Source organism: Cetorhinus maximus, chromosome 26 (assembly GCF_964194155.1).
Source record: "Cetorhinus maximus chromosome 26, sCetMax3.hap1.1, whole genome shotgun sequence".
In the NCBI taxonomy this organism is placed as follows: Eukaryota; Metazoa; Chordata; class Chondrichthyes; order Lamniformes; family Cetorhinidae; genus Cetorhinus; species Cetorhinus maximus.
In genome coordinates this window covers 13430245-13456230 of record NC_135904.1, presented here as the reverse complement: position 1 = coordinate 13456230, position 25986 = coordinate 13430245, and the positions used below count along the sequence as shown (strand labels likewise).

General features: G+C 41.5%; 2 protein-coding genes across 3 annotated transcripts in view; one reads left to right on the top strand and one right to left on the bottom strand.

Annotated features, from left to right (window-relative positions):
- dis3l (DIS3 like exosome 3'-5' exoribonuclease) overlaps positions 1–792 on the top strand; it is a 48629-nt gene extending 47837 nt beyond the window's left edge. The window contains exon 17 of the mRNA XM_078530148.1: positions 153–792. Coding sequence (XP_078386274.1) covers positions 153–455 — 303 coding nt within the window. The 3' untranslated portion in view covers positions 456–792. The remainder of the gene's footprint in view (positions 1–152) is intronic.
- On the bottom strand, positions 726–23368 carry tipin (timeless interacting protein). 2 transcript variants are annotated; one of them, XM_078530149.1, is made up of 8 exons: positions 23273–23368; positions 17559–17712; positions 13173–13266; positions 10820–10895; positions 7666–7788; positions 6142–6205; positions 3931–4131; positions 726–2156 (listed from the first exon to the last, which is right to left on the bottom strand). In XM_078530149.1, exons 2-8 carry the CDS (start codon positions 17689–17691, stop codon positions 1759–1761), a joined length of 1089 nt encoding a protein of 362 aa, XP_078386275.1. In that variant the 5' UTR covers positions 17692–17712; positions 23273–23368; the 3' UTR covers positions 726–1758. The 2 variants fall into 2 exon arrangements, with proteins under 2 accessions (XP_078386275.1, XP_078386276.1); XM_078530150.1 differs by lacking the exon at positions 23273–23368 and adding an exon at positions 22912–23001.
- Positions 23369–25986: the final 2618 nt, after the last annotated feature.

The window sequence follows — 25986 nt, the reverse complement described above, 5'->3', positions numbered from 1 at the left end:
TAACTGCTCCAGACTGATTTTAGAGTATTTTAAGTTCATATCTTAAACCAGTTTGCCAAGGGTTTTGATGAACCTGCTGGCTTTCTAAATTTATTTCTAATAACTGACTTTGACTAGTTAAACTTTTGTTTCCCCTCATCTTCATAAAAAAGGTAAGAATATCTGAACTCTCATCCCGGTCACATCCTGACTGCATCAAACTGGACATCATCAACAACCAACCTTGTAACACAACCAGCACAGAACCTACACATGAAACTTCACACAGTTCAAAGACAGACTTGGTACGGGATGTAATCAGATCAGCTGAAGAGGCACAACTTGCCCAAGAGCATGCAAAAAATACGTCAATCAGAGATGAAGATAAGGAATACTGTCAAACCCAGGGGAACAGTCTCTACTCATTGTTAGAAGAAATCAAGGAATTGGCACTACTAGATGTTACAGCTGGATGACTGCCCTAGTTTAAGTCACGACTTTAGGTCTGTTTTAATTTCTTAACCAAAACCACTATTGGAAGAGATTGTTTTTTTATATATATGACTGATACCCAGACAATGGTACTGGTTTTTAAAGCAAATTTGACAGCAACTTGTAATTGCAGGCAGTTAGAAGTAAAGAAAATGGCAGGGTCCAGTAACTTCAACTAAACCAGCTAACTGTGAAGCCACTGAAGCTTGTGTAAAGTTTTCAATGCAAATAAGATGTACAAAGAATTTTTGAACTCGATGTAAATATTATACTTTTTATTCAAATGTGATTGGCACAAATAAAGTACTATGGTTCAATTAATCTTCACGCCCTTTCCAGGGAGGTTAAAAGGTAAAAACTTCTAATGGGTGAAAGTTTTGTCAATAGTGCTTATGTTCAGTTTGGAGCAATTTCTTTCTTCCAAATATGTACAAAACAGAGAGTTTTAAGTTGAGTTCAAAGTTATCCTTCTGAGACCTCTTAGTTCAACATGGTTTAAACTGCCACTAAGGCAGAAAATTAAATTGGTCTTAACAAGCAAAAACATTTCCATTTTTTGAACAAAGTGCTGGAAAAACTCAGCAGACTCTCCTTGTAGTCTGGTGAAATCATATTGAACTTGAAACATTACTCTTTCCCTCTCTCTCTCCACAGATGCTGCCAGACCTGCTGAGTTTTTTTCAGCACTTGTGTTTATTTCAGATCTGCAGTATTTTGCTTCAATTTTTTAGAAAGCTTACAGTAGAGAACAAAAAAGATTATTTTTCCCAAACTTGGGCTATGGTTGAAGAGTATTTGGAGTTATACAACATCTGTAAAGGTTGTGGTTTTTAAAATGATCTATTAGCTTTAGTGTGATTCTCTTCCCTATAATATATCGATACCAACCAATACACTAATAACCCTTAAACAGCAATCTTAAAAATTTAGATTTGTATTGCATAGAGTTAGGACACATGGATACTAAAAATGTAGCATCAGAATGGATGTTTATACCAGATTTATACTATACCTTTCAACATTGCTTTGAAGCTGAAAATATTTTTACACAAACTTGTGGCATGAACTAAGTTAAGAGTTTCCAAACACCCGCTGCATTGAAAAATCATTTGGAATTACCATGAGCATAGAGTTTCTACTGTACAACCAAAACAAGCCTTGCCATCAAATTCTCCACCGCCACCTTAATTTGTGTCAGACCACTATGCCACTCCGCTTGCAAAACAAAATATGAAACCTCAAATAGTAATCATCAGCAAATCACATAATATGCTAAACATAATATATTTAATCAACTTCTGTGGTGGTTTCTAGCTCCTGTATCAATTGAGGAACATTTGATTTTTCTGTTAACCTTTCCATGGACTGATTCTGCGATTGTGTTGCTTCTGGAATGAGTTTGGAAGAATCAGTGTCTTCAATTGTGGTTTCAGAGTTAAGTGTTGATTTAGCAGAGTCAATTGTTTCAGTTACCTCAGATAAGCATTCTGGAATTTCCATAGCGAGATCTATTTCAGTTGAAGTTTCAAGTTCCTGAACTGGCTTACAAGCTTCAGTTTTGGTTGCCTCTTCCAAAGCTTCTATATTTTCTGTATCTAGATCTTCAAACATGTCACCAGGGTCTCTCAAAACAGTGGTTTGTTTTAGTTCTGTAGACTGACTCAAGGACGGTGAATCGCCTAGATCTGAAACATAGGTAAATTTAGACACATTCATGCACGAATAATCCAAATTTTACTTCTAAAATCATAGCACAAAACACTGACAGATAGCTCCAATGGTTTATAGTGAGAGATTCAGTAAGATACCCATTTACTTGCTTTCACCTGGCCCCATTTGCATTGCAGGATGATCTCAACAGCATGCTCTTAAAAGAAATATAACCATTATTTGAATTCTACAGTACAAACATTTAAATTTGGGAAGAGTTGGTGAATATTATTGAGAGCAGCTGAACAAGGTTGAAAAAAATGGAGATGAGGCAACAGGATTGAATTTTGCTGCAGTCCCTGATCCCTACTATATAGCAATCTAGAACAACAGTCTGATAGAATTTACTCCTGAGAGTTAACAGAAGTGCAGACCTAAATCTACAGACAAGCTGTCATTGGTTGGCAACAAATCTTTTGTTTACAATGGGATGAAAGTCTTTCTGTAACAGTTATACATTTAAAAAACCTGGGCAGCCATAACCTAAATTACTTTTAAGTATAGTCACTGTTGTAAGATCCAAAGAAATGAAATACTAACCAGTTTAGTAGTGTTGATTAAGGGATAAGTAGTGGTGTGGGATCTTTCGTCCACCTCAAGGGGCAGACAGCAAGATGGCTTCTCCAACAATGCAACACTCCCTTAGTAGTGCACTGGACTGCCAGCTTGGATTTTATGCTCATCTCTGGAGAAAGACTTGAACACACAACCTTCCAAAAGGGAGGAAGGAATGCTACCATTGAGCTATGTTACTAACCTAGTTCTTAGGGGGAAGAAATCCAGAATTCTCTTAGAGTACCGAGACATATTATGGCACATTGTAGAAAGAAACACTGACTTGCACTTCTGTAGTGCTTTTCACAACCACCAGACATTGCAAAGCACACAGCTAATGCAGGGGAAAACTTAACAGCTGACTGAACTGCAACGGTTCTGAAAACATCCAGTGATAACCAGATACCATAAATACCCAGGCTCTGTTCCACTGATGAACATAGAGTATGAAATACTACAGTTTCTCAGCACCGTCCCTGTCACCATGATATACCAGTGATTATTATATGGTAGAAATACAAAAGTTAGTTTTACAAAACCAAATTTTTTGTTTAATTAGACTGTCAGAACCATCACCAAAAGACACTCTATTAAAGCCCAAACTCAAAAGAATATGCTCAAATTGAATTTCAAAGAATAAAATTATAAATTCAAACCATATAAATATCTGTTACGAGAAATGAACATAGTGCTGAACCTGGTTTAAATTAGCATAGTATGCTTTGGGGAGTCACTGAATCAAATTTCACTCTTGACTAAAGAAACAGGACTTGTTAGGGCAGGCAGGAGTGGTAAGAGCAGTAACAGATTTTAAAATAGGTCAAAAGTGTACATTTTGCTCTTTTAAATAAAACTATCATAGGAAAACAAGATTCTCCATAAGCCCTATCAGCAGGAACCACATTTAACGAGCGCCTTTTGTTCCAGCCACACCTTAATCACTAGGTAATGGAACAAGTGATAAGGAAGCACGCTTGTAAGCTGCTGAATTCCAATTTCTCCACAATGCGCAAGATAGTGGCTGTATCTTTTTGAAAGCAAATTTTGTTGAGTAGATAAAAGGAAATCTCATACTTCCTACTCTTTCCCACTTTATAGTAATCTGCCTTAAAATAAATCAGAATAATCTTTTTTAAAGTACAGAAATTAAAGAGTTAGTTGCCTGTAGTAAATTCAATTAAAAAACACACTTACCATTGGAGGGCATCTGATTTGCTGACTGGAGTTTTGCTTGTCGTCTCTGAAGTGCAAGCTGTTTGTTCCTTTCGATCCTAAACTGCTGTTCCTCAGAGAGTATACTTGAGCTGGGAGTCGATTCTGCGGCTGGTTGGCTAGGCATTGAATTGAATGAAGCTTCTAAGTTATCAATTTGGAGGCCATCCTCGTTCTCTACATCTGTAATTAAATGTTGTTTCAAAGAAGAATTTTGATTATCAATTTATCATGGCTCTCAAAAACTGAATCCTGCTGATGCCTCAGTATTATCTAGAAAAAACTTGCAGAGACCAACAAGTTCCTAATTCTGTTCATATCTGACAAGTTAACAAAACAGACCCCACTCCTAGTTGCTATTTCTTTTTTCCTCCCCTTTACCATAGGGAATACATGAGTATCAATGCATTAGGATAGCACTAGGCCTAGCAGTGATCTCTCAGACTGAATAGTCACAGCTATTTTATCCTCAAGATTTACACAATAATAGCCACTTGGGGAACTTTGCCTATAGGACTGGGCTTCAGCAGAGTGGAGAAACAAATTGTAATAATGGATTCCACATTTAAAACCATAGTTCTGGAGGGTGAAGGTAGTATCTAATGTACATTAAGTCAAAGATGAAAATCCCAGGTTTGTTTTGTGTTCTTTTTGGAGTTGCTGACTGTTAGGACAGTATTGTGAAAGCTACAACTGGTCTCTGCTCCCCTGGACTGAGCAGAAGAGAAAAGGTTTTCCTGTCCTTTATCATAATGTTACGATTCCTGCTGGAAAGTGTTCATGTTGGACAAGATCGTACAAGATTAAATGCAAGAGATTTAGGACAGAAAGCAAGAGAATTTTTTTTTAACTGACAGGGCTGAGAGATTGGAATGCATTGCTAGTGATTGAAGCAGAGACTGTGTTACATTTAAGAATCAGATAGGAAAGGAAAATGAAAGGTATAGGGGAACACTTAAGTGGAAGATAAACACCACATACTGGTGTAGCCAAATATGCCTGTTTTCATTTTGCAATGTGTGTGTAAGATCAGGCTTGGCTGTGTACGATCCACAGCTTACGGTTTAGGTGAACACAAAATGGCTACTTGAGGCAAGTTATCAGAAGGCTCATCAGCCAGCTTTGGGGGGTGGGAGGGGATGATCGAATTTCTCCTTTTATGAAAAAGTGAAAGAACACACATCGGGGATACCTTCATGTCAGGTCCCCTAATGCACCTCTGTTATATAAAACCGGGCAAGGCATATGTTAATAATTTATAATGTGTGGTGGCACATGATATATGTTTTATGTAAAATGAAATGTGTTGCTTTGCAGTCTCAGATACAAAGAGTATTAGTTCCAGTTTAATCTAGAATGGTTAGGGGCTTGGCATTTAGGCAAAAGCAGCTTAAAATGAAAGATGGACTCAATGCCCCTTTCTTCTTTCTACACTGACCTTGCATTTGCATAGCTCCTTTCACAACCTCAGCATGTCCCAAAGACAATTTTTATGTTTAATCACTGTTGTGGGAAAATGGGGCAGCCAAAGTATGCACAGCAAGGTGCCACAAACAGCAATGGGGTGTGCAGGACAAAGTGGAAATGATTTTTTAAATTGACAGTTTAAGTTTGATTTTGTTTTCTATGCAACGTTTCACAGGTTTCAATTAGTGTTGTAAACTCTGGCTGCATTGCTAGATTATGCACATAACTAAACAACCACACCTTTCTCACACTGCAGAGAGCAGGTTCTATTATACCCTTTTGGATATCCCAGAACATCAGTTATTCAAGGCAGGAAATTACATTATACCACTTAAAATCAAAAAGGAAAAAAGCAACACACTATCCAGTCAATGCAAGCCTTACAGCCTGGAGCTAATGCTCTAATTCCTAAAAATAAATTTAGAATGATTCCATTGATGCCCAAACACATCCTCACCGCCAACCACCCCCACCCCCAAAAAATGAGTTATAGACAAAACCAGATCCTAATATGCAGTGGTATGAGCAAGGATTAGAATTATAAACAAGATACAAGTTAATGCGTTGGAAAAAGCCTCAGGAATAAACCTTAGAATGAGTAGTATAGAATCAGTGGTATATTTACTTTAGAACAGGCTGTAAAATGCTTTGTTATTATACGTCCCATCTGAATCATCACTAAGTTTCTAAAGTAATTTTGAACAAAGATTTGAAAGGAGCACTTGCCTTCATTAGAAATAAAGTCTTCATGTGTAATGGGGATATCGAGGCGAATTTTCTTTAAGCAGCTCTGGAATATAAAAATGACAAATATAAACTGCAGGAATGGTCACTGACCTGAAACTTTAATGCTGGCTTGCTCTTTCCACAGATGCCATCTTTCACTTGCTGAGTGTTTCCAGTCTATTCGTTTTTTATTTTAATAAATATTGTAGATTTGTAAGAAGTAAAAATGAACAAATACAAAAATTAATCTCTTGAAATGATGTTACATATTAGGAGATTAACAAAGACCTCGCCCAAGGTTCAGTTGATGAATTAAAGTTTTTAAAGTATATGCAAAATAGAACTGTGAAACTTCAGAAACTCACTCCAGGGCCACCTAACGGCTGGAGTTTTCTACTACATGGTGACAATTACCAAAAGTGAATGGGAAAAGTTCGCGCAACAGTTTACAATGGCAAATACTGACAAAAAGCATAACCGAAAATCGTGGACAAATAGGAGAGCAACTGAAGCTGTACATAGCTACAGGGAAGTTTGCACCATATCACACTGCAAAAGTTGATGGTGCAGCATTGAGGCCCAGTTGTTCCATTTGTTATCTAAAAGGAAGAGGTCAGCTCTAAATGTGAAAACTGACAACTTTGGATGGGGGAAAACAAAACCAGATGAACTGCAACCCAATAGAATAAGAACATCCCACCACCTCAATTGAAATTAATTACTCCCATAGCTAAATGCTCTTGCCTGAATAAATTTCTCTTTCTGACCATGGGAGTAGATTACAAAATCTTAACTAAGATCAAAAATCACTTGTACCATAAAGTTAGCACACAAGAATCCCATCTCACCACACTCCAAACAGGTCAAGCAGTGGCTAAGCCGAATACCAAAGGGAGAATTCTAAATGTCACACCAGCCAGTTAACGCGCTTCCTAGTAAACACAGGCAAAGAGCAGAATTGTTTGTGGACTGTAGATTTGACTTCTATGGCTGTGTTGCTTGGAATTATACCCAATGTCAAGACAAGGAGCCAACAAACATACAAGCAAATTACAACTATTCCAAAAGCCCATAAGTGACCAATTGGCAGAGGCTTGGAAAATATAAGTTAACTATCATGCATGGAAATAGATGGAGAAAATAGCAATGAGATAAACAATTAATCTGGCGGTGGCTGAGGAATAAAACATTTGCTTGGACAGACAGAACTCTCCAAATAGTGCCATGTGATATTTTCCAACCATGACATGATTAGTGTTACTATTGTACCACTTCTTCCTTCCTCTGACAAGAGTGCAAGCATGGGCTGTACATCTAAGCACAGGAACAATTCTACCAACATCACTCACTAACCAATAAAACAATACTAAAACTGATTTACTCACATCCAATACCTTTTTGAAGCAATCCCATTCAGTGTTTCTTGCTAAATATAAAATGTTTTAAAAATCCATTTTCGGAAACAACTGCATCCCAATTAAGATTGGGGAGACACAACTTAAACTTTAAATATTGAAAAGGTACCTGAACTTCTTTTTTACTACCCAAGGCCTCCACTTTGTCAATGAAGTCCTCAAATTGTAATTTAGGGTACAGCCTATGAGCCCAATGCTCCATGTGCCAAAGGAGAGTTTTCACATCTTCACTCTTCACAGAAGTGGGGGAAGGAGGAGAACAAAAAACATCGTGAACTATGTACAGGATTAAAAACCAAAATCACATACCATGTCAGAAATACACAGGAGAACAATTCGCTGTTCAGCAGCATCACTCACCAAATATACTAATGGGAGAATTTTAACTTGGGTGGGATTGGTTGGGGATGGGGTCTAAATGGCAGGAATTCTTTAAAATTGGAAAATCCCTTTTGCAATCTAACCAATTCTGAAATTGGTTACAACCACCACACCCAAAGCAATCTAGACAATTCAGAAGTTCGACTAAATTCAAGCCTGTAAGATGTAGGACGGAAAGGTGCTAATGCAGCCCTATTCCACACATGGTTCAGATCCTCAATGAAGTACTTAAAATGGTGAAAGCTCTTTGTACTTCCATGCCTGTAAAGAAGGAATGGTGTATTGGTATGTAATTTTAATTCAATATTGCTTTCCAGTCCCACACCACTTTCTAGTTACTTGTTGAATTTGTTTGCCTATTTTTGTTGCTACACAATTGTCATGTTTCCATGTTTATAACTTGATTAGCTTGTGTATGGATTTTTTGATACGTCACACTGCAATTCAACTTTTGGGCTGCAAACGTATTCTTGAATAAAATACCATTTTTATTATAAACTCCGAGCACATTTGAACGAGCTTACCAACTGCCCAACTTCTGGGTTTTATGGAGGTGGACAAGGGGTCCGCATCCAACACACTCCCAGAAGGTGGGTTGGCATTTTTAATATGTGACTGAGACAGGAAGTCTCAGATTTAACTAACTCTAGCTGTGACCTCACTGGTTTTCAGGTGTCAGGAAATCTTGCAGCTACAGGGAGGCAAGGACAACCTTGGGAAGACAAGTGTCTTAACAGCACTCCTTATGAACCAGGAGGAGCAAGAACATTTCCTCCAGGCCTCAAAGCTTTCCCACTATCTAACCTCAACTCTCCCCAGGGATTAGACCTAACTGGTCCTGCCGCCTGCCCCAGAATGCTCCCTGCCTGACTGGAAGCAAAACCTGCCAATCAGGAACCTGTCAGGGCTAAAAGTTTCACATTGTGGTTTTAAAATTCCACAGCAAGTGGGGAAACCCTGACTTGCTCGTTTTCTGGGCAGTATTGGACCCTCCACTCCCAGTGCATTGCCAAATCAGAACCAGTTTTCATCTGAACAAGATAGGTTAATGCTCCAGGTGGAAACCCTCAAGTATTGTGATGAACAGTCTCAGCTGAAAAACTTTTAATTTAGCTTTGTCTTTCAGATGCTGATCTGATTTAGAGTCACAGCCCTCAGTTTTAATTAATAAAATCCATTCTGCTTCTTCATTTTAATGTATGCCAATTGATATTGTGCAAGTGAAGTGTAGTCCTGGGACTGCACAGAACATCTGCACTATTGCACGCAGTGCCAGCATGTAAATGAACACTTTCATTGTTTCTAGCATATACTACTGCATGACCATTGTGGTATTAATTCATTTTTAAAAACTTTATCGAGAAGAGATCATACGTAACCCAACCCAAGAAACAAAGTGCCTGTAACAGCAACTGAGGCAACAGGCAGTGGCACAGTGATATTATCACTGGACTGGTATTCCAGAGACCCAGGGGAATACTCTGGGGATCGGGGTTCGAATCCCACCATGGAATAAGAATTAAATTTAAAAATCTGGAAATAAAACTTTAATGATGACCATAAAACCATTGTCAATTGTTGTAAAAACCCATCTGGTTCACTCATGCCCTTAAGGGAAATCTACTGTTTTCACCTGGTCTGGCCTACATGTGACTCCAGACCCACAGCAATGGCTCTTAAATGGGTAATTAGGGATGGGCAATAAAATAAAATGCTGGCGGAGCTAGCAACACCCATGGACAAACAAAAAAATGCACCATGATAATGTACTGAAATACGAAGGGATTCCCAAGTCAGTTTCAAGTTTCAAAAGAAAAAAAGTTAAACTAATATATTGAATTCTGCACAGAACTTGGCACTCCAAGTTTCTAGGCAGTTAGGTCAGGTATGAATCATGATAACCATCTCTGCTCCAATTATCCACTGTGCCCATCAATATTAAATATTCATGAAATAGCTAAGAGCTCAAAAGGTTTACAAAACTGCATTTGTATCCACAAAAGGATCAGAGTGAATGAGCGTTGCTTTAAACATGCTTAATCTGCACTCCTGATAGCTGCTCTAGCAATGTCAGTGTGAAGTTTGAGCTGCTATTTTTCAAAGTGCTACCCTCTGCAGCCAATTAGCCCGTCAGATCTCACGAATAGTAAATAACAGGCAAGGTGCCAAAGGATAACAATTCCTGTAGAACTGCCCCATTACAAGGAGTCAACACTGGAAAGGAGGACTGGGGCAAGAGAAAATACAAACATTATAAATTACAACTGCAATGATTTTTCTTATTATAGCCAATCAATACCGTATCAAGAAAGAGAGAAGGTGCATACATGGTGCAGAGAAATCTAAAATTGACAATCTTGGTCAATGGAGCAACCAATGATGAAGACCATGCAGTGAAACAGGAAGAGGGTCTCTTCCACAGACTAATTCAGAAGCTTGTTCATTGGGCAGAAACAAGTTGCATTTAGATAATGCCTTCACATTGTAAAACATCTCAAAACACCTCGCAGGAGCATTATCAAACAAAATTTAACATATTCTACATTTAACATAAGCCACATAAGATGTTAGAACAGGTGACATAAAACTTGATCAGAGAGGTAGGTTTTAAGAAGCGTTTTGAACAAGGAGAGGAAGGTAGAGAGGTAAAGCGGTTTAAGGCAGCAATTCTAGAACGTAGGGCTCAGACAGATCAAGGCGCAGCCACTAATGGTGGGATGATAAAACAGAGGATGCACAAGAAGCCAGAATTACAATCCAGAGATTTGGGAGGCTAGTGAGGCTGGAGGAGGTTGCAAAAAGAGAGAGAGGGCCAAGGGCATGGAGGGAATTTTAAAATTTAGGCATCACTGGATTGGGAAACTTTTATCCTTCTGACTTACCTCATGTCCTTTGCCTTTAAATCGGACGTTATTGAACAAATTCCGTAAAGCTGGCAATCCACGATCTGAAACTAATCTTTTAATATAGAAAAAGAAACTTTGATCTCAAGCAGTTATACAAGAACTCAAAACTAGATCTAAAAAGACTGTATATCACTAGATGCATAGTGACCCCTGCTAAACCCAGAATACAACCCAAACATAAGGTTATAAAGCAAATGTTTTCACTAGAAAAGTAAGGGACAATTGGAAACATTTTGTTTGGGCCCCAAAGAGTGGGCATGGAACACAGTAGAGCAGTAGAGAGATGTGGGAGCAGGGAGTGGGGCAATTGTGCTGGGGGGGAGGGGGGTGCAAAGAGTTGAGAGAGAGTGGCAGGGGGAGGAGTTGTGAGCGCAGTGGGGAGAAGAGAGAGATCTGGAGCACTTTTCCTTAGGATACTTAAACCACAGCAAGAAAAAAATATCATGCCCACTTGTGTCATGGGGACTCTGAGACAAGGTCAGGAATGTCTCATCACAATCTGCACTCCAGTGGTCATTACAGCCTTGGAGGAGGGGGAGCTTGCAATCCAAATCACAATATGGTACACAAAGTAAAAACAGCCTGGGGTGACGCAGTAAAGGCTGCAGAAAAGACATGCGAATACCCCTAAAGTGAAATGAAGCCAGGAGATATTTGTACAATTCAGTATTTCATTTTTTCACAAGATTACAACAGAACTGGTATTCAGAAATCTCCTCTCCCACCCCACCAGGTACCCAAATAGAGTTCCTGACTTACTCAGTGGGTAATGGCACCACCTAATATAATGCTAAGCTATACGTGTTAGGAAATAAACATACAACCTTTTATTTTCTCAGGACATTTCAAAGTGCTCCACAGTAAAGGAAATAACTTGCATTTACATAGCGTCATTTATGACCTCAGCACATCCCAAAATGCTTTACAGACAGGGAAGTACTTGTGAGGATCAGTCCCTCTCATAATATAGGAAGGACATAATTGCTCTGGAGAGAGTGCAGAGGTGATGTGCAAGGATGTTGCCGGGGCTTGAAAATTGTAGCTTTGAGGAGAGATTGGATAGGCTGGGGTTGTCATCCTTAAAACAGAGGAGGCTAAGAGGTAATCCAATTCAGTGTACAAAATGATAAGGGGCCTAGATAGAGTAGACAGGTTCCCCTAGCTGAGGGGTCAATTACCAGGGGGCACAGATTTAAGGTGATTGGTAGAAGGATTAGAGGGAACATGAGGAAAAACTTTTTCACCCAGAGGGTTGGTGTCTGGAATTCACTGCCTAAATCGGTGGTTGGGGCTGAAACACTCGACTCATTTAAATAAGTACCTGGATCTGCAACTGAAGCGCTGTAACCTGTGAGGCTACGGACCAGGTGCTGGAAAGTGGGATTTAAGTGAGCGGCTAGATTCTTTTTTCTCTTTTTGGCTGGCGCAGACACGATGGCCTGAACGGCCTCTTTCTGCACCATAACTTTTCTATGGTTTTACGTGGCATCTTATTTACCTACAGCAAGCTCTCACAAGCAGCAATGGGATAACAAGCAGATAATCTGTTTTATTAGTAATGTTGGCCAGGAGACTGGAAAACTCCCCTGCAGGATCTTTCATGACTACCAGAGGGGGAAAATGAGGCCTTGTTTTAACATCTTGTCTGAAATATGCATCTCCAAAGTGAAGCACACCTTCCATAATGCACTGGAGTATCAGCTTAAGCTTACATGCTTAAGCCTGAAGTTGAGCTTGAACCCATGATCTTCTGAGAGGTAGGAGAGCTAGCACAGTGGTAAGAGTCAGATTCCCAACTGTTGAAACAGCAACAGGGGCACAACAGGCCTTGTGTTGGTGGGCTAGGAGGAAGAGGGAAATCTGGGTGGGTGGATGGGCGAAAAAGAGACACACAAGACACAGACAGACAGACACACATAACAGGCACTCAGTAATATATAGGCAAGGGCTGCCTAGCCTATCAGCAACTACATTCCAGGAAATAGTAGATGTGAGATAGAAACCCACCCTGTGCCATTCTCTGATAACAGAGCAGTGGCATCAAACATTGCCGACTCCCCAAAATGCCTGGGAAGAATTTTTACAGGCAGTTCAATTTTTTTTTAAATCCTACTTTTAGTACGCTCATTGCTCCAAATGATATGTTCTTCTAAAAATAAAGTAACTAATTTTTTCCCCCACTGGGGGCTTGGGCAGGTCAAGTGATAAGATATGATAGTGATACTGCCAAGTCTCTGCATTGTACCAAGCGCTCCAGGGAAATGATTCTGTCTACAATAGCCACAGGAAGCAAAACACCCACTTCAACAAAGTTAAAAATGTTAATTACCGCTGAGCATCCAGCTTAGGCTGTGGTCTTTTCACAACTTTCCTGAGAACTACAGGTTCTTTGGACTCAGTTCCCTCTTGTCTGCCTTCCTCTTCTGAGAGAACAAAAAAAAACACATTAAATAATACATTAGTGGGGGCAATAGTACAGTGGCTGTTACTGGACTAGAAATCCAGAGAACATTAGCTCAAATCTCACCATGGCAGTTTGCTGGGTACTTTGCCTGAGTCGATAGGGTGATGGGTTAGAAATCCATTGCCGTCTCCTTGCACAAGTTTGAATCTTGCCAACTCAGAGTCATTGAGGTCTACAGCACAGGCCCTTCGGCCCATCAAATCTGCGCCAGTCAAACAAGTACCTAACTATTCTAATCCCATTTTCCAGCACTAGGCCCATAGCATTGTATGCCACGGCATCGCAAGTGCACATCCAAATACTTCTTAAATGTTATGAGGGTTTCTGCCTCTACCACCCTTTCAGGCAGTGAGTTCCAAATTCCCACCACCCTCTGGGTGAAAAAAATTATTCCTCACATCCCCTCTAAACCTCCTGCCCCTTATCTTAAATCTATGCCCCTGGTTATTTATCCCTCCGCCAGGGGGAAAAGTTCCTTCCTGTCTACCCTATCTATGCCACTCAATTTTATACACCTCAATCATGTCCCCCCTCAATCTTCTCTGCTCCAGGGAAAATAACCCCAGTCTATCCAATCTCTCCTCATAACTAAAACTCTCCAACCCAGACAACATCCTAGTAAATCTCCTCTGCACTCTCTCTAGTGCAATCACATCCTTCCTACAATGCGGATTCCAGAACTGCACGCAATACTCTAGCTGTGGCCTAACCAGAACTTTATACTGTTCCAGCTCTTATATTCTATGCCTTGGCTAATAAAGGCAAGTATCCCATATGCCTTCTTAACCACCTTATCTACCTGTCCCGCTACCTTAAGGGACCGCTGGACATGCACACCAAGGTCCCTCTGATCCTCAGTACTTCCCAGGGTCCTACCGTTCATCATGTGCCTTGTTTGTCCTGCCCAAGTGCATCACCTCACACTTATCCGGATTAAATTCCATTTGCCACTGGTCAGCCTATCTCACCAGCCCGTCTATATCCTCCTCACTATTTACCACCCCACCAATTTTCATGTCATCCGCGAACTTACTGAACAATTCTCCTACATTCAAGTCCAAATCATTTATATATACCACAACAGCAAGAGACCCAACACCGATCCCTGTGGAATCCCACTGGACATAGGCATCCAGTCACAAAAACACCCCGTGACCATCACCCTCTGCTTCCTGCCACTCAGCCAATTCTGGATCCAATTTGCCAAACTGCCTTGGATCCCAGGGTCTCTTACCTTTGTCATCAGTCTCCCATGTGGGACCTTATCAAAAGCCTTGCTGAAGTCCAAGTAGACTACGTCAAATGCATTGCCCTCATCTGCACACCTGGTCACCTCTTCGAAAAATTCAATCAAATTGGTCGGACATGATGCACCTCCAAAACTCGGAGCTCAAGTAGCTGCAGCTGGTGGCACTTCCTGCACACATGGTCGGTCAGAGCTCAAGGAGCGTCTAGGACTTCCCACATGTTGTAGGCAGTACATAACACAGGACTGAGCTGCCCTGCCATGCCTCTAGTTGAAAAAATCCCCTACTTTAAGTTAAATACAGTAAAAAAAAATTAAATTATTTATGTACTTTAAATAAAAACTAGAAATCTTACCTTTCCTTAGCTTAATCTATTTTAAACTGGAGAAAAAACTGGAGTGGTTCTATTGCTTTTAAAATACGTGGAGGAAAAAAATTGTAGGGCCATGGCAAGAGCAGAGGAGAGGGACTGACTGGATTATTCTTTAAAAGAGCTAACACAGTCTCAGTGGGTCTTCCTTTGGTGTAGTCTGCTATATTAGGGAATAACTTTGTTCAAGAACAAGTTAACTCACTTAAAAAAGTTCTACTGGCATTACAACTGCAAATAATTGAACTTTAACCCCATTTCTTCAATCACTCAGGGCAGAAACGTGTGCCTTTAATCTACTAGGTTTTCTGACTTTACCAGAAATTCCTCTTTTTAAGCGCTTATGTAAAAAAAACTACGATGGTCTAACTTTTATTAAAACATTCTGTGCTGTAGTAAGTCTGCGCAGCAAACGCTAGGCAGAACTTTTTTTAAAATTCTTTCACGGGATGTGGGTATCACTGGCTAGGCCAGCATTTTATAGCTCATCCCTAATTTCCCTTGAGAAGGTGGTGGTAAACCACATTCTTGAACTGCTGCAGTCCATGTGGTTTAGGTTCACCCACAGTGCTGTTTGGTAGGGAGTTTCAGGATTTTGACCTAGTGACAGTGAAGAAATTGTGATATAGTTGTAAGGGTGATGTGGGGCTTGGAAGGGAACTTGCAAGGTAGGTGTTCCCATGCATCTGCTGCCCTTGTTCTTCTAGATGATTGAAACTGCAGGTTTGGAAGGTGCTGTCAAAGGAGCCTTGGTGAGTTACTGCAGTGCATCATATAGATGGTACACACTGCTGCCACTGTACATCAGTGGTGGAGAGGGTGGATGTTGGAGGTAGTGGATGGGGTGCCAATCGAACGGGCTGCTCTGTCCTGGATGGTGTCAAGCTTCTTGAGTGTTGTTGGAACTACACTCATCCAGGCAAGTGGATAGGATTCCATCATAGTCCTGACTTGTGCCTTGTAGGTTGTGGACAAGCTTTGGGGAGTCAGAAGGTGAGTTATTCTCCACACACTGTGCAAGCGCTTTACTAAAGTAATCCCAAACTATCACTGCCCCTCTCACTCCCCATAGCCCTGCATGAATCCCAAATTAATACCACTGCCCCATGCTCTCCCCAAAGCCTGTATCAATCCCCAAACTTATCCCGCTGCCCCACAATTTTTCATCTTCTGCTTCAAATATTTACCCCATTTTCCCCTTAAAGGACACAATTATATCTTTAGACTCCAAATGATTTCTTCTTCAATGTTAACTTAATTCTAACCTTTATTTATCAATGTCATTCTGAAAATTAAGTATTTTTATATGTGATGATACACAAGAATCAGTTTTTCTGCATTCTTACTGGACTGACCTAGCTACAAAAAAGGCAGGCAGTTCATCCTGGGTTCTGACCTTCAGCTTGAAGCAAAATTAAACTCTAACTGACCTCATCTGGCGTTGAGTGAACAGTAACTAAACTTGTGGCTGAAATGGATACTCTGAGCAACTCCATGGGGTATCCGCCATAGTCCATGGGTTTCACACTTATAAAGGGTCACAGATGAATGACTGCCTTGGGGTCTGAGTAGTGAACTGTTTGCGACTGGCTTAAGTGTCCCAAGGGCCAATCATTTTTTTTAAACCATATTTTAACATTTTTTAAACCCCACATATCCACATCCCATGTATTGTCTCCCAACTTTCTCACTCTTCTACCACAGCCCCTGGTGCCTTGTGGAGAAGACAATCGGAGATCAACCACAAATTACAAATTCAAAGAACACACACATGATGTGTATTTGCAGGGGTTGGCAGGGGGAGAAAAAAAACCACAACACAAAATAGGAATGAAGTGAAACCTCCCCACCTCACTGAGTATATCCTCGTAAAATTAAAGAAATGTTTAATTCACTGAAGGGGAACTCCACAGATATTTAAATTAATACAATAACTGAAGAGTGTTTTTTTTATTCGTTCATGGGATGTGGGTGTCGCTGGGTCAGCATTTATTGCCCATCCCTAATTACCCTTGTTCAGAGGGCAGTTAAGAGTCAACCACATTGGTGTGGTTCTGGAGTTACATGTAGGCCAGGTAAGGACAGATTTCCAGCAATGGTTTCATGGTCATCATCAGACGTCTATTCCAGTTTTTTTTTTACGGAATTCAAATTTCACCATCTGCTGTGGTGGGATTCGAACCCAGGTCCCCAGAGCATCACTCTGGGTCTCCAGAATACCAGTCCAGTGACACTGCCTCCCCTCGTGATTAGGACCATCAAAATGTAAGGGATGAACAAATCATAATGTTAAATTTATATTCCAGGCTTTTTACTCTATTGTTTCTGCAAGTTCAGTGTAACATATTTCTTAGAAGTTTAACTAATGTTGTAAGCCATTTCCACCAGTAGATCAATTAGCTCTGACAACATAAATTATACATGCAGGTTTAGTGACCTGAATAGCTTATTCCTAGTTTCAGGCTCTGGTTCATTAAATAGACATTTTATTTTCTGCATTCCAAGTCTTTAATTTAAAAGAAAGATACTATATTTTATTCTATTCTATTCATTTCCTGCTGTACTGGATCTCACATTTAAAACAATTTCACAATTACTTACAAAGCACAGTACAATTTGAACCTGATGACTTACCCCCAGCAGCAAAAACGTCACCATCTTCCCTTTGTCCAGGTGATAATGGAGGAGGGAGTGGTGGAAAGATTTCGTCTTCTAAGTGATCATAGTCAGGGATATCGAACAAGCCATTTTCCAAAGTATCACCCATCACAGCTGTTTGTCCTATCCACTTTACGAAAATAAATTAGGATGGTGAAGTCAATGGATCATTGATATTATTTGAAATGGCATGCAGTAGCTAGATTCATACCAGCATTTCTTTATATGGTGTTACTGTGTTATATTGTCATCCAAAAACATTTGGATAAAAAGACACAGTCAAGTAAGAGCTTTCATTATTCTCTCTCTATGTAGTACCCTCATTGACCAAGGGTTGCCAATCATGACCTTATGCCAAAATATCACTATGAGGCAAAGTAAGAAGGTAGGCCCCAAAGAACTACCTCAACTAGTACAGATTTTGAAGACACGCTGCTGGCGTTATTTTTTTTGAACCACACTCTAGCCATCTAGCCAACCAACCTATTTTCTCATTATTACATTCCCTTTTTCTTCCTGACCCTCAGACCAAGAAGATCCATTAGAAAGAAGCTCAGTTGACAGCCAAGGGACAGTCCTTCTTCTGTGTTGAGTTAACCAATCCCAGACAAGCAATTATCACAACTCGCTTCAGTACTCCTGGATTGGGAAGGGCACAAAAAAACCCAAAAGACAACAGGATTGCTGTCAGGAAATGCAGCAGCATCCAGTGAGGAGAGGATCAGACCCACCATCCCCCATGATTAATTAGCTTGCAAACACCCACTCACTGTATTATGATCACACATACATAATTGCTGCTTCATTGAGGTACAATTCTGCAGCCATGCTCCCAACAAGGAGAGGGGAAAAAAATCAAGTGTTTGGCTCATTGTGTAGAGGATCACAGATAAAACACTGACGGATGAGCTCTGCTTCCAAGCCCCAAGGACAAATTGTCTTCTCCTTCTCACTGCTCCAAAGTTCCACTGGCCATTTTGCACAATTATATTATTTATTGTCCTTTTCTTACTAAAAAGCAGAAAGGGAATCATGCTCACCCTCTGAAAATATTTCTAATCAGCTGCTAAGATGCAGGAGTGAAAAGTTAACTTGCCTCTGGTGTCTGGAGAAGTGATTATGGATCTCCACCAGAAGTTTGGCACTGTACACCTGATCTAACAATACAGTTTTTTTTTATTTTAAGAAATGGGTGAACAATTCTTACATAATCAGGGCTAAAGGAAACAAACTACCTGGCTGCTCCACCAATTTTTAAACTGGAGCTCAAATTTAGGATTAGAGGTTATAATTTAAACCTCATCTGAATTTCTGGTCCCTTATATAGGATTTATCTAAAGCACTACATCCAACGCTCAATACACTAAGATGTAAATTAAAATGTCATTTCCAGTTGCCAAAATTTTCACCAGAGGTCATTTGTAAGAACAGCCCAGTTATTCAAACTGTTGAAAAATTGGATACCAGTTAACAGCATTGCCATGTGAACCTTGTGATTTGTCTGACTAATTTAAACGATATACTGATTACCAATGCAACAGGAAATCACAGAATTTCCAAAATAAAAAAAATTAGAAAAGTTACAACATAGCGATGTGGAAAGTGAAGGGCTACCAAAGTTCATACTGTTAAAGTTGTTATTTCTCTCTCTGTATCTTTCCACCATAAGCTACTGGTGTGCTTATCAGACAGTGTGTACGAGACAATGTGGTAGTACAAAGGGACACTTCCTGATAAGCTGCCGTATGAATAGCTCTGCTGTGACGGAATTTTTGGGAGACTTCTGTTCACTGAAGGCTCTCCCCTGCATGATTGTAATAAAGACTTTCTGACTTCAGCTCACTCCAGACTCCTATGGCTTTTGTCCCACAATAAGATGGCGCCATGTAATATTTAGAACAGGCACAGCCAATAATTCAATAAGTGTCTTCAATAAATAACAATAGTTCAAAAGCTAAACATTAGATAATAAAAACAGAAAATGCTGGAAAAACTCAGCAGATCTGACAGCATCTGTGGAGAGAAAAAAACAGGGTTAACGTCAAGTCTGTATGACCCTTCTTCAGAGCAATCATACAAACTCGAAACTTTAACTCTGTTTCTCTCCACAGATGCTGTCAGACCTGCTGAGTTCTTCCAGCATTTTCTGTTTTTATTTCAGATTTCCAGCATCTGCAGTATTTTGCTTTTACTCAAACATTAGATTATTTTGGCTTTGATCTCAAGGTCAAACAGCTCAAAGCAAGTTCATTATTTTAGAAACATGACAGGTACAATTTGCACCTACAGTCTCAGAGGTGGGAATGGGGATTGTTCGGGCCTCTGTTCAAGGAAGAAGCGGAGAGCCCTTAGACCATTCTCTCTCCCCTTGTCCAGTCTCTTCCCACTAACATCCGCGATTCCTCTGATGCCCTACATCATAGCAACAATTTCCAGTTCCCTGGCCCCGACCGCCTCCTCTTCACCATGGACGTCCAATCCTTCTACACCTCCATCCCCCACCGGGATGATATGAGGACTCTCCGCTTCTTCCCCGAACAGAGGCCCGAACAATCCCCATCCACCACTACTCTCCTCCGTCTGGCTGAACTTGTTCTCTCACTGAACAATTTCTCCTCAAACTTGTCTCACTTCCTCCAAATAAAAGGTGTGGCTATGGGTACCCGCATGGGCCCCAGTTATGCCTGTCTCCAGTCCTACTGAGGCCCCCTCCCACAACTCTTTCTCTGGTACACTGATGACTGCTTCGGTGCCACTTCATGCTCTCGTCTGGACCTGGAAAACTTTATTAATTTTGCTTCCAATTTCCACCCCTCCATCATTTTCACATGGTCCATCACTGACACTTCCCTTCCCTTCCTTGATCTCTCTGTCTCAATTTCTGGTGATAGACTGTCCACCAATATTCATTACAAGCCTACCGACTCCCACAGCTACCTCAACCACAGCTCCTCACACCCCGCTTCCTGTAAGGACTCCATCCCATTCTCTCAGTTCCTTCGCCTCCGTCGCATCTGTTCTGATGATGCCACTTCCAAAAACAGTTCCTCTGACATGTCTTCCTTCTTCCTTAACCAAGGTTTTCCACCTACGGTGGTTGACAGGGCCCTCAACCGTGTCCGGCCCATCTCCCACGCATCCGCCCTCACACCTTCCTCTCCCTCCCAGATCCATGATAGGGTCCCCCTTGTCCTCACTTATCACCCCACCAGCCTCCGCATTCAAAGGATCATCCTCCGCCATTTCCGCCAACTCCAGCATGATGCCACCACCAAACACATCTTCCCTTCACACCCCCGGCGGCATTCCGTAGGGATCATTCTCTCCGGGACACCCTGGTCCACTCCTCCATCACCCCCTACGCCTCTACCCCCTCCCACGGCACCTTCCCATGCAATTGCAGAAGGTGCAACACCTGCCCCTTTACTTCCCCCCCTCCTCAGCGTCCAAGGGCCCAAACACTCCTTTCAAGTGAAGCAGCATTTCGCTTGCACTTCCCTCAATTTAGCCTACTGCATTCACTGCTCCCAATGCAGTCTCCTCTACATTGGAGACACCAAACGCAGAATGGGTGACCGCTTTGCAGAACACCTTCGGTCTGTCCACAAGCATGACCCAGACCTCCCTGTTGCTTGCCATTTCAACACACCACCTTGCTCTCATGCCCACATGTCCGTCCTTGGCTTGCTGCAATATTCCAGTGAAGCTCAACGCAAACTGGAGGAACAGCACCTCATCTTCCGACTAGGCACTTTATAGCCTTCCAGGCTTAACATTGAGTTCAACAACTTTAGATCATGAACTCTCTCCTCCATCCCCACCCCCTTTTTCTAATAATTTATAATTTTATTTCCATTATTTTTAAATGTACTTCCATCTATTGTTTTATCTCTACCTTTTAGCCTATTTCGATCCCTTCACCCCACCCCCACTAGGGCTATCTATCACTTGCTCGTCCTGCTTTCTACCCTTAATGTCATCATTAGCACATTCCTCAGCTAATATCACCACCGTCAACACCCCTTTGTCCTTTTGTCTATGACATCATTGGTAATCTCTTCTTTGCTTCCACCTATCACTGGCCCTCCATCCAGCTCTACCTGTCCCACCCCCTTCAACCAGCTTATATTCCACCTCCCTACTTTTGTATTCAATTCCCCTCACAATAAATGATAACATTCTATTAGCTTTCCTAATTACTTGCTGTACCTGCATACTAGCCTTTTGTAATTCATGCACTAGGGCACCCAGATCTCTCTGCACATCAGAGCTCTGTAATCTCTCACCATTTAAATATGGGAGAGTCCAGAACCAGGGGTCACAGTCTGAGGATACGGGGTAAACCACTTAGAACTGAGATGAGAAATTTCTTCATCCAGAGAGTGGTAAGCCTGTGGAATTCACTACCACAGAAAGTAGTTGAGGCCAAAACACTGTATGTTTTCAAGAAGGAGTTAGATACAGCTCTTGGGGTGAAAGGGATCGAAGGATATGGGAAGAAAGCAGGAGCAGGCTATTGAGTTGGATGATCAGCCATGATCAATTCATAATGAATTGCGGAGCAGGCTCGAAGGGCTGAATGGCCTACTCCTGCTCCTATTTTCTATGTTTCTATTTTATCCTTCCTGCCAAAAATGGTCAATTTCACATTTTCCCACATTATACTCCATTTGCCAGATTTTTCCCGCTTGCTTAGCCTATCTATATCTTTTTGTGGCCTCCTTACGTCCTCTCCACAACTCACTTTCCTCCCTATCTTTGTGTCATCAGCAAATCTGGCAACCATCCCTTCATCCAAGTCATTTACACAAATTGTAAACAGTCGCGGTCCCAGCACCGATCCGCGTGGCACACTGCTTGTGACATCCTGCCAACCTGAAAAAAAAGACCCATTTATGCCTACTCTCTGCTTTCCTGTTAGCCGGCCAATCTTCTTCTAACCACGCCAACGTGTTACCCCCCTATACCGTGAGCTTTTACTTTCCGCAATAATGTGGCACTTCATCAAATCCCATCTGGAAATCAAAGCACAGTAGTAGGTCCCACTCCTTCATCCACAGCACATGCTGCTTCCTCAAAGAACTTCAGTAAATTGGTTAAGCACAATTTCCCTTTCACGAGACCAACGGCTGGAGATTGGGGTAAGTCACCTGATGAACACCTCCAGAAATACATTTAATCACCAGTTGCCAACCCGAGACATTTATTCAAGGCTCAGTTAAGACAGATTTGTTTGATAGAGGAGGGAAACCACAACCATGACTGGCTCCAGACACCTACCCCCCACCCCCCCTGCTCCTAAATCCTACCTTCAAAAAATAAATGTTACCTAATTGGCTGTTAAACGCTTTGGATCGTCCCGGGGTCATGGAAGGTGCTATAGAAATGTAGGTTTTTGTTTGTTTTTGGCAGAGACTCCCGAGCTTGGCTGAGGTCCCGCTCGCCGCTCGGGCTCCCCAACTCCAGCCGCGTTAAAACCAGGACCAACCCCGGTCCCGGATCTGAACCAAGTCAAACTCTCTAACTCGGGGTTTTTTTAAACACAACAAATAAACAAAAAGATGCGTTTCTGAAAAACGGGCAGGAAAATACTTGTGGAACGTTAATTTTAAACACACAGAAAAAACCATAACGTCAACCGGGGAGGTCTGAAAGTTAAATTAATTTCCCTCTGCAAACCCATAACTTACCGAATCACAACAAATTTAACGGGAATTTTAATTTTCTTCCTCACAACCACAAAAAAAGGAAAAGATCCGTTTTTCCCTCAGAAACGACAAAAGCGCGCGCTCCACCACCCAGCCAATCAGAGCCTCGGCTTTAACCGGCTGACGTGTCAGCCAATCAGAGCCTCGGCTTCAACAGGCTGACGTGTTCAGCCAGTCAAAGCCTCAAGAGCCCCAGGTTTAGCCAATCATGTTATGCATTACATATTAGCCAATCAGAATGATATCTTGGGATCGTTGTTGTTGTCTGAGCCAATCAGAGACTAGCTTCCTCCTGCTCATGTCGCAGCTGAGTGCGCGGAAAATTTGAAACGCAAACAAAAATTGCTGGAAAAACTCAGCAGGTCTGAGCGCGTCTGTGGAGAGGAAGACAAGAGTTAACGTTTCCAGTCCGTATGACTCTTCTTCAGAGAGAAAATATGATTCTGTTCCTTTCTGCGCGCCGGGGGGGTGTGGAGGGTCAGACAGGAGGAGGAGAGGAGGAGGAAGGGATTGAGGGAGGTGGGGTTGAGGGAGGTGGGGTTGAGGGAGGTGGAGAGGGAAGGGGAAGGGCAGCAGGATCTTAGTGCTCAATCAGCACGTACACTGTCAATTAAAGGTAACACTTGGCTATTAGATTGATACCTGGGATCAGCGGGTTGTCCTATGAGGAAAGCTTGGGCTTGTTTCCACTGGAGTTTGGAAGAGTGCGGGGTTGACTTGATGGAAGTATATAAAATCCTGAATGTTCTTGACAAGGTGGACGTGGAAAGGATGTTTCCTCTTGTGGGTGAGTCCAGAACTAGGGGTTGCCCTTTTAAGACAGAGATGTGGGGATTTTTTTTTTTCTCTGAGGGTTGTGTGACTTTGGACGTCTTTGCCTCAGAAGGTGGTGGAGGCAGGGTCTCTGAATATTATTTTAAGGTGGGGGTAGATAGATTCTTGTTAGGCAAAGGAATCAAAGGTTATCGGGGCTAGATGGGAATGTGGAACAGAACAGCCATGATCTTATTGAATCATGGAGCAGGTGCAAGGGGCCAAATGGCCTCCTTCTACTCCTATTTTGTATGTTCATATGTTCCCATGTGTTCTTGAGTTCCATTGAATCTACAAGACAGAAATAGACCATTTGGCCGAACTAGTCTATGGTCAACATGAGCCTCCTCCCACCCAACTTCATCCAGCCCTATCCTTGCATTCCTTTCTCCCTCGTGTGTTTATTTAGCTTCCCCTTAAATCCATCTATACTATTTATTGTGAGAGGACTTGAGTACATGAGCAAGGATGTCTTACTGAAGTTGTACAGGGCCTTGGTGAGACCACACCTGGATTATTGTGTGTAGTTTTGGTCTCCTTACCTAAGAAAGGATATACTTGCCATAGAAGGAGTGCAGCGAAGGTTCACCAAACTGATTCCTGGGATGGCAGGATTGTCGCATGAGGAGAGACTGGGCCGACTAGGCCTGTATTCACTGGAGTTTAGAAGAATGAGACGAGATCTCATTGAAACATATAAAATTCTGACAGGGCTGGGCAGACTGGATGCAGGGATGATATTTCCTCTGGCTGGGGGGTGGGTCTAGAACAAGGGGTCACAGTCTCAGGATATGGGGTAGGTCATTTAGGACTCGGATAAGGAGAAACTTCTTGACACCGAGGGTGGTGAACCAATGGAATTCTCTACCACAGAAGGCCGTGGAGGCCAAGTCACTGAATATATTTAAGAAGAAAATAGATAAATTTCTTGACTCTAAAGACGTCAAGAAGTATGGGGAGAGCGCGGGAGTATGGTGTTGAGATAGAAGATCAGCCATGATCATATTGAATGGCAGAGTAGGCTCGAAGATTCCAAATAACCCACTCCTGCTCCTATTTTCTTTGTTGCTATTCACCTGAACCACTCTTGGTAGCAGTAATTTCCACATCCTTGCCACTCGCTGGTTAAAGAAGTTTCTCCTGAATTCCCTATTAGATACATCAGTGAATACCTTATGAACCTCAAGTTTTGGACGCTTCCACAATTGGAAACATTCTCTCTACTTTATCAAGCCCTTACATTATCTTAAAGACTTCTGTCAAGACATCCCTAATGTTACTTTAATGTTACCACTGAATGTTTGTGGGACCTTGCTGTGTGCAGATTTGCTGACATAATTACAACAATTCAAAAGTAGCTCATTTGACTGTGAAGTGCTTTGAGGCATTGTAAGGATTTGAAATATGGGACATAATTCAATTTCTTAGCTTTCTGGTGTTACATAAGGTCACAGGAAGTATGACAGCATGTGGCATTATCAATCTACTTAAAACCTTGTCTCAATTAACCCGCACAGAGGTAAAGCAAAACATTGGAAATCTTAAACAAAAAGAGAAAAGGCTGGAAACCAGCCCAAACTGTAAGTGTTTTCTCCACCTACGTTGACTGACGTGTGTTTCCAGATATACCGTTTTGTCTCATAGACATTTGGTAATACAGAACTTAAGTGTTGCTGAAAAAAGACATGTTGTTGAAGCTTTACATCTTGCACTCATCAGGACAATTCACAAGAATACCAAATGAAAAGTGAACTAATTGTCCTGATGAGTGCAGGGTGAAAAGCTTTGACAAAACATGGACGGAATCGTCCCAGGTTTGCACTAAGTGTGGTAACAGGCGTGAAAAATAATGTTTTACCCACCAGCTGCAATGGTGGATTTTC

Coding starts and splice junctions, on each gene's coding strand:
- tipin (XM_078530149.1), bottom strand. CDS start 17,691: ATGGGTGATACTTTGGAAAATGGCTTGTTCGATATCCCTGACTATGAT. Junction 7,789..10,819: donor TTAAAGGCAAAGGACATGAG/GTAAGTCAGAAG, acceptor ACTTCTGTGAAG/AGTGAAGATGTGAAAACTCT. Junction 2,157..3,930: donor AAATCAGATGCCCTCCAATG/GTAAGTGTGTTT, acceptor CCTATGTTTCAG/ATCTAGGCGATTCACCGTCC.